The 8851-nt window shown below is 39.4% G+C and overlaps 1 protein-coding gene across 1 annotated transcript in view; it reads right to left on the bottom strand.

Moving 5' to 3' along the window:
* The window catches only part of COPA (coatomer protein complex subunit alpha), a 49286-nt gene that overhangs the window by 26315 nt on the left and 14120 nt on the right, over positions 1–8851 (bottom strand). The window contains exons 4-5 of the mRNA XM_023516368.1: positions 7533–7633; positions 5857–5966 (exon numbers count right to left, since the gene is read on the bottom strand). Of these exons, the coding sequence (XP_023372136.1) occupies positions 5857–5966; positions 7533–7633 (211 nt within the window). The remainder of the gene's footprint in view (positions 1–5856; positions 5967–7532; positions 7634–8851) is intronic.

Here is an 8851-nt window from a genome sequence, read left to right as displayed (position 1 = left end):
AAATGTGAAAGAAAAGCCATGTGGGGAGCCCACAGCTCAGTGTTTCTCAAATTAGAAACTTTTAGGCAACTCATGGGGAAGGTGCAAATAGGTTATGGAAATTAGACCTATTAAATACAAATTGCTATTTTGTCAAAGATGCTGTAAAACCATGAACCAGGTAAAAACTGTACTTATACTTTGTGCTTGACTCTTGCATAGGGAACAAGGTAATTAAAACTGTCATGTCCTTTTAAGTTCTTGCTTAAAAGGCTGTTGATAGATCTGCATACATGTATTTCGCCATCAAAACCTTTGGAGGGTGGTCTCACTTGGCATAATTAGCCCATAATTTAAAAATAACAAGGCGCCAGGATAATAAGTTTGGTTTTTTTGAGACAGGGTTTCTCTCTGTCACCCTCGGTAGGGTGCTGTGGCATCACAGCTCACAGCAACCTCTAACTCTTGGGCTTAATCAATTCTCTTGCCTCAACCTCCCAAGTAGCTGGGATTACAGAAGCCTGACACAATGCCCGGCTATTTTTTTGTTGCAGTTGTCATTGTTGTTTAGCAGGCCTGGGCTGGGCTTGAACCCACCAGCTTCCATGTATGTGGCTGGCGCCCGACTCACTGAGCTACAGGCACCAAGCCAACAAGAATTTTATGTATAGAGGACCCACATCTGTGGATCAACAATGCTCAACTTTAAAAGTTGACTATTTGTGCTATAGTCAGATCCAAAATTTGATAACAATACTATACTACTTTACTTTTTTTTTTTTTTTTTAAGACGGAGCCTCAAGCTATCCCCCTGGGTAGAGTGCCATGGCATCATGCTCACAGCAACCTCCAATTCCTGGGCTCAAGTGAGTCTCCTGACTCAGCCTCCCAAGTAGCTGGGACTACAGGCGCCCGCCACAACGCCTGGCCATTTTTTGGTTGCAGCCATCATTGTTGTTTGGCGGGCCGGGCTGGGGATTCCAACCCACCACCTTAGGTGTATGTGGCTGGCGCCTTAGCCACTTGAGCCATAGGCGCCGAGCCACTACTTTACATTTTAAAAAATACTTTCTGCTTTCAAAACACTCTAACATATGTTATATGATTTGATTCTAGAAAAACAAACTTTTGGGATAAGCAAGCATGTATAATCATACTAATTTATAGATGAGAAAACAGAATTTGGACTAAAATTCTATCTCCAGAAGTATTTGGGGGAAAAGAATAAGATGAAATTACCTACTACATGTAAAATAAAAAACGAAATGAAAGACATTTACGTACAATAGAAGGAAAATAAAACCTAAATAGTTCAAGCCTAAATTATGCCATCTGTAGGAAAATATAAAATTTTGAGTTTAATGATTACATTTATATTCATTGCTTTAAAATTACAATATATCTCTTCTGTTATAGTAGCACCTACATATCAGCATGGAGAAGCAAGAATTTAAAAGGCCATGACAGTTCTAATTACCTTGTCCTTTTGTCCAAGATGAGCACTTAATAGGTGGACAGAAATAAATCTGATGCTTTATAAAAAATACACTTTCCCAAAGCTTCATAAATACATTATTGCTAGGATGCTGCCTTTCGCTTATTTCACTTGTCCTTTTAATAGGATCTGTCAACTTTTTCTAATGAGTCTGGTATATAACAAAGATAGACAGATATTAGGAACTTCACTTCCAATAACCTTCAACTATCACATTACAAGGAAAACTGTAAGACAGAATAGAAGCCTTTGTTGCACTATGTGTAATGATCCAGGAAGGGGAAGGGCAAAAACAGACAGATGAATAGTAACAGGCAGTGAAAAGATACTGAGAGAAGAAATTTTTAAGCCCTCAACAAGCCACTCACTAGGATTGAACGACAGATGGAAAATTTCTACAGAAGCTACCCAAATCCAGAGGGAAGAGAGAACACTCTCAGAATGGACCAGTTTGATGCATGCCTCCCAATAGGGACCAAGGGAAGCAGTAAAGAGAGGGATGAGGACAGGATTTGGCAGCATATTAATATTTTTTTAGTAGCTATTTCAAAGATTGAGTCCCAATTACATAGGCTTGACATGCAAAGGTACAAGCACATTAAAATAATTTAACTGTCAGTTTACTTGGAAGCTCAAGCTAAGAAAGTAAACTATCCTTTTTATCCAGGTTGTAAACATATTCCTTTTTACATAGTTTTTATCAGGCTAACACAAAAGATTCATCATAGCCAGGCATGGCAGCTCACACCTGCAATTCTAGCACTCTGAGAGGCTGAGGTAGGAAGATCACTTAAGGTCAAGAGTTCAAGATTAACCTGAGCAAGATGAGACTAAAATTAGAAAAAATTAGCTGGGCAGGGTAGCGTAAGACTATAGTCCTAGCTACTTGGGAGACAGACAGGAGGACTGCTTAAGCCTAAGAGTTTGAGGTTGTAGTGAGCTGTGAAGACATCACTGCATTTGTCTCCCTCTGCAACAGAGAAAGACAATGTAGAGGGAGAAAATGTCTCAAAAAAAAATCATCAAATTAAGTTCCGTGGGACTCAACTTCACGTAAGAAGTATCAATAGACATGATTTTCTTTCTATATTCTTTTACTGCTTATCTAGCTCAAAAAGAGACAGTCCAAAAAAAAAAAAATAATAATTTTCACTAGTCCTCTAAATTTGAGGGTATTCATTTTTACTCAGAACTGACTCTTCCCTCTTGGAAATACTAGCTCTATCTAGTTCTAACAGTTCTGAAAGCTAATTACTTTTTCTATGTTCAATCTTTTTGATGAACCCAAACAAAACAGATCCCTGCTGAAAGAGTATGGTATATTCTAGGGGAAAAAAAAGTTAAGTAAAAAAGTCTAACCCAAAAGCTGCTGCTTCTCAGTTAAATACAAAGCATTTCCTTCCACTCTGGTTAAGGGGATTTTAGAAGTCAAGAGAGTTATAGGTAGAGAAAAACACTTAGGAATGGTAAACAGAGCATTAACATTAGTACAGCAAGTAGTTAAGTTAGCACAAAATTTTCACTTTCACATATATTAAGCAAAGCAATTGCACTATTATTATACAGTAATGCATGTACTTCACACATTCAAGAGCAAGTATAAACCCTGTGGGGTCATACCTTCTCCCTCTCTTCTCTGATAGAGGGCCCTTAATTTTGATGCGAAAATGTTCTTTGTCCACAAAAAGTGAAGAAGAATATTTCTTGCCATGAGTATGAAATATTTGATTACCCCAGACTGCTTTAGCTAAACCCCAGGGAACCAGCTGTGCTAGCATCAGATGGTACAAACAGTACTCTCAGAGTTGAGCAGTCTAAATACTCTTTTCTTTTTTTTTGAGACAGAGTCTCAGTATGTCACCCTCGGTAGAGTGCTGTGGCATCACAGCTCAAAGTAGCCTCAATTCTTGGGCTTAAGTGATTCTCTTGCCTCAGCCTCCCAAGTAGCTGGGACTACAGGTGCCCGCCACAACACCCGGCTATTTTTTATTGCAGTTGTTGTTTAGCTGGCCCGGGCTGGGTTATGTGGCTGGCACCATAACCACTGTGCTACGGGTGCCAAACCTCTAAATATTCTTTTCAACCCCATTAACCCCTAATGCCCTAAAGCTTTAGTTTAGGTATGTAATAAATTAACTTCTTTATGATCTAGAATGGCATGAGCTTTATACCAATCATTCTTGGAAAAACTAAGTAAACAGTCATGTAAAGTATTTTTTGCAGCACTTAATTCTTTCACAGAACTCAGGTTGGAAAAGGATATTCTAAATAATCACCCCTGATCAGATGGAACAGCATGAACTAGAATCCAACACCATCGGGCTCCTATATCCTGAGACAGAGAGGGTGCTTTGAATGTGTACACAGGGAGAAACCATGGAAAGCTACAGTGAGGTTATTGGGAGAGTGGATGCTGAGTTCCCTGGTACTGCTGGTGAGGATGGCTGGTCATATCTGGGTGTACTTCAAAAAATCTAGCCAGTCTGATGAAAAACTGCAATGGCAAAGCCCTAAAGAAAGAGAGTACCGTTGCCCTATCTCTAGTACAATCTTGGGTATATAACTACCTTTAATTCTAAACCTCTGAAAACTGTAAAGACAGCATGATCTCGACTCAAGGCTCTAATCTACAACTGTCCTCATCTTTCTTTGGCTTATTTGTATGCTACATTAATACAGGGTGGACATAAAGTTCATGTACAATTTAAAATAGTTTAACACAGTAAATTGTGCACAAACTTTATGGAAACCCTGTACGCACAACTGCTACTGAATGCTATATCCAGGAACCCAAAATTTCAATCTGCCGTTCATTATTGGTTTGTAAGAATAATTACCACATTTCCCTATCCTATCATGCAACAAGGGAGTTGGGATAAATTATACCTCAGCGGCACAATGCAGAAGGGTAACTCCTTCATTACCACAAAGAACCAGGCATGGACCTATGAGGGAGTCTTCCTTTTATGAAATGAAACACTGTTTTGTAGTCTAGCCACTGACATTTCAGAAAATTCAAATCTCTAAGAATTTCTAAGGCAACAAATAGAGATAATTATCAAGTTATAAGTAAATACCGCGAGGCAGAGAACCACAGCATTTCACGTCTCATTTCTCTGTTTCCAATACAAAGAATTTCCATCTGTCTGACAGGTACGGTCCTCCTGTCTCTGCATTTAAACTCTCTAGTTAGCAATTTCTTAGCTCTCCTTTATGTAGGACTAAACATTTAAACCCTATCTCAAAATTATGAAATGTAAACTGTGACAGGAAGAATTATCTCAACTATTCAAAATCTACAAATTAATTTCTGTTCCTAGAAGCCTGCCTATTAAAAATCTGACCATTAAAGGGTATTCTGGACATAAAAATCACCAACTCCCCATCCCAACCATGCTCCTTATACTAGAAGGAACCTAACAGAGGGCTTTTTCCTATTTCTAAACAAAACAAAACAACACAAGGATCCAGTTTCCCTGCATCAATATATTATCAAAATTTCTTTTTGTCCAAAATATTACTATTTTTTTTTTTTTTTTGAGACAGAGTCTCACTTTGTCACACTTGGCAGAGTGCCGTGGCATCATAGTTCACAGCAACCTCAAACTCTAGAGTTTAAGCGATTCTCTTGTCTCAGTCTCCTGAGTAGCTGGGACTACAGGCCCACCACACTGCCCAGCTATTTTTAGAGACAAGGTCTCGTCTTGCTCAGGCTGGTCTCAAACCTGGGAGCTCAGGCTTTGGCCTCCCAGAGTGCTAGCCGGGCGTGAGCTACCACACAAGCTTGATAGTTTTTCTTTTTTTTTTTGAGAGAGTTTTATTATGTAGCCCTTGGTAGAGTGCCATGGCATCACAGCAACCTCAAACTCTTAGGCTTAAGCGATTCTCTTGCATCAGCCTCCCAAGTAGCTGCGACTACAGGTCCTTGCCACAATGCCCAGCTATTTTTTTGTTGTTGTTGCAGTTGTTTAGCTGGCCCAGGCCGGGTTTGAACCTGCCACTCTCAGTGCATGTGGCCTGGTGCTGCAACCACTGTGCTATAGGTGCCGAGCCGAGGCTTGATATTTTTCTTATTTTAACAGAAAGCTTGATTATTAATCAAATACCCTGATGGTATATAGATTTTAACTAAAAACTGATCTAATTTAAAGTTAACATTTCTTCAAATCAAATGAATTTTCTAGAGTAACCACTTTTACAGAATACCTTCAATATGAAGAATCATCAAAACAGATTCACTACCCTCAGAAATAAAGATGCTATTACAAGGGAATGAAATATTTTAAATCGTCCTTTTCTAAGTCAACTATCCTCACTATTTTAAGCAATTGCAGTTTTGCACCAGAGATGACCAGGTTGTCCCCTGAACTTGGGCAGCTCACCAGAAATATCCCAAACGCGCACAGTCTGATCCAGGCTGGCTGATACAACCAAGTCTTCTGAGGGGTGAAACTGAGCACACATTACATAATGGTTGTGCCCTGTTAACACACTGTAAGAAACAAAAAAAGATAAACAACAAATTAGAGGTGGGAATCAATAAATTCTTAAACTAAATACCTTTTCCCATATTTAACAGATGTTATATTTTTATGGAGAGAAAAACAGGTCATCCTAATAATTCTGAATAAGAATATTAAGCAAGGTCAATTGTTTTAACAATAGCTCTCTTCTTGACTCTAATGCTTTAGTATTTAAATATTACTAATTTCAGGAGAAGTGAGATTGCACAGCTCTTCTCTCAGATTGAAGAAATATTAAAATATCAAAATAGAATCTTTCTGATTCAAACTAGGAATTATCTATTAGATTTTAGTAGGAACTGAATCTTTTGGGGGGTGGGGGATGATAGGTGCCCACCACAATACCAGGCTATTTTTTGTTGCAGTTGTTATTGTTGTTTAGCTGGCCCGGGCTGGGTTCAAACCTGCCAACTTCGGTGTATGTGGCTGGCACCATAACCACTGTGCTATAGGCACTGAGCCCTCAGTTGTCCTTGTTTTAGCAGGTCCAGGGCAAGGTTGAACCAGCCAGCCTTGGTGTATGTGGCTGGCACCCTACCCACTGAGCTATGGGCACTGCCCAGGAACTGCATCTTAAAGGACATACATAATTTTAAACTGTCCTTACCTCTTCATGGAAAGTTCTATATAGAGCTGCAGCCATAAATACAAAGTAGGACAGAGGTCTAGACTTTGACTCAGGTTTTATGGGAAAGGGAGTGAAAACCAGCTAAAAGTTCATACTCTAAAAGGTTAGTAATATGACCTTTTTTCTCTAGTAAGAAATTATCAGAAGATCCAAATTCATACATTATTAACAAGATTGACTTTTTTTTTTGAGACAGAGTCTCATTTTGTTGCCCTTGGTAGAGTACCACAGCTCACAGTAACCTCAAATTCTTGGGCTCAAGTGATTATTGCCTTTTTCTTTTTTCTATAGAGACAGAGTCTCACTTTATTGCCCTCAGTAGAGTGCCGTGGCATCACACAGCTCACAGCAACCTCCAACTCCTGGGCTTAGGCGACTCTCTTGCCTCAGCCTCCCAAACTGCTGGGACCATGGGTACCCGCCACACCTGGCTATTTTTTTTGTTGCAGTTTGGCCGGGGGCTGGGGGCTAGGTTCAAACCCACCACCCTCGGTCTATGGGGCTGGTGCCCTACCTACTGAGCCACAGGCGCCACCCTCAAGTGATTCTCTTGCCTTAGCCTCCCAAGCAGCTGGGACTACAGGCACCAGCCACAATGTCCAGCTATTTTTAGAAACTGGGTCTCGCTGTTGCTCAGGCTGATCTCAAACTCGTAGCCTCATGCAATCCACCTGACTCAGCCTCCCAGAGTTCTAGGATTACAGGTGTGATCCACTGCGCCTGGCAAGACTGACTCTATATTTATCATTTTGTACTTAGAAGCATTTTATACACATAAAATGAATACAATCAGTAATTAGTCAGCAGACATGTTTCACTTGAGAAAGGAGATGATTGTTCTGAAGAGAAGCTGATTATGAAAAACTACAAATTAAGATTCTTTTCAGCCCTCTGCTTCCTACTTTACCAGACACAGGTTCTAGACTGCCAGTTCCATACTCGGATGGTCTGATCATCTGAGGCACTCAGAATCCAAGGATACTCCTGAAAGATATTTCCAGACAAAAGCTTTAAACATTAAACAAACTTGTTCTGTCAGGCTCCTATAATCATTTTTCTCTTTTAGAATAGCATTCTGCTGCCTAATACCTCAGCTATATAACAATGAGGCTGGCTACCTCCTCTTTCCCATCTTTCCAGAGGCTTTCCCCAACTCTGGCACTTTACCCTGTAAGAATTAAGAATGGAGTACAGACAAATAACAGATTCACAGCGGCAGACAGCACAATATGTACTTACATTTACTTTTACATATTACGTGTGTTTATATGCAATTAATCTTATAAATGAAGATTCTGTGAAAGCTCCTCTTTTAACTCTATGATGGGAATACCGTTTTATAGCCTGACTTCTTCCAGTCAGACCATCCAATTTCAAAAACTTCCCAAGTCTTAGTAACCAAAGCAAAAAGTAACAGGTAAAGACTATTTAGCCTTTTTGGAGTAAATTTGCCAAGAAAAGGAAGTATTCTTTTGTTGTTAAGACAGAGTCTCACTTTGTTGCCCTTGGTAGAGTGCCACGGTGTCATAGCTCACAGCAATGTCAAACTCTTGGGCTTAACTGATCCCCTTGCCTTAGCCTCCTGAGTAGCTGGGACTACAGGTGCCCACCACAACGCCCAGCAGAAGTATTTTTTATTTATAGATGTATCTCCAGTGTTTAGCACAGAGCTTAGCAAGTAAAAGGCACACAAATATTTATTGAGCTGAAACACTAAAAGAAAATAACTTTCTAAGTAGATGGCAACTTGCTCTAGGCCAGGGTCTTCAGAAAGTCCTTTATGACAACAACAAACACCTTCTACCTAATAGATTATCTTATTGAGAAGTTCTGGTTCACAAATGTTTCAGTTGTAAATTTTTCTTTCTCCTAAAATTTTTAAAATTTAAGAAATAAACTATATTCAACCAATAAATTCTTATTTATTTCATTATATTCTTTCTAACTTAATTTAAGAAACTTAGTTTACTGAGATCCAAAGAACAGCACAAGTTTTTTCCAATGGCACAGGATTATAGGGAAATCCTGCTAGTTTGTGACTGGATTAAAAATTTGAGAGTTTTTAATATGTAACTCAGGATCTAAATCTACTACGATACCTGACAGATCAAAGGTGGCAGCAACCCCGGCTAAGTGAACAGCCTCCACTAGATCTGACAAATCACACCCCACTATCCTAGGATTTGGGGATCCTGGTGTGATTGTTTTCTTTCTTTTTTTTTTTTT

This window comes from Otolemur garnettii, unplaced genomic scaffold (assembly GCF_000181295.1).
Source record: "Otolemur garnettii isolate 467f Iridium unplaced genomic scaffold, OtoGar3 scaffold00091, whole genome shotgun sequence".
Lineage (NCBI taxonomy): Eukaryota > Metazoa > Chordata > Mammalia > Primates > Galagidae > Otolemur > Otolemur garnettii.
This window is presented reverse-complemented; position numbering and strand designations above follow the sequence as displayed.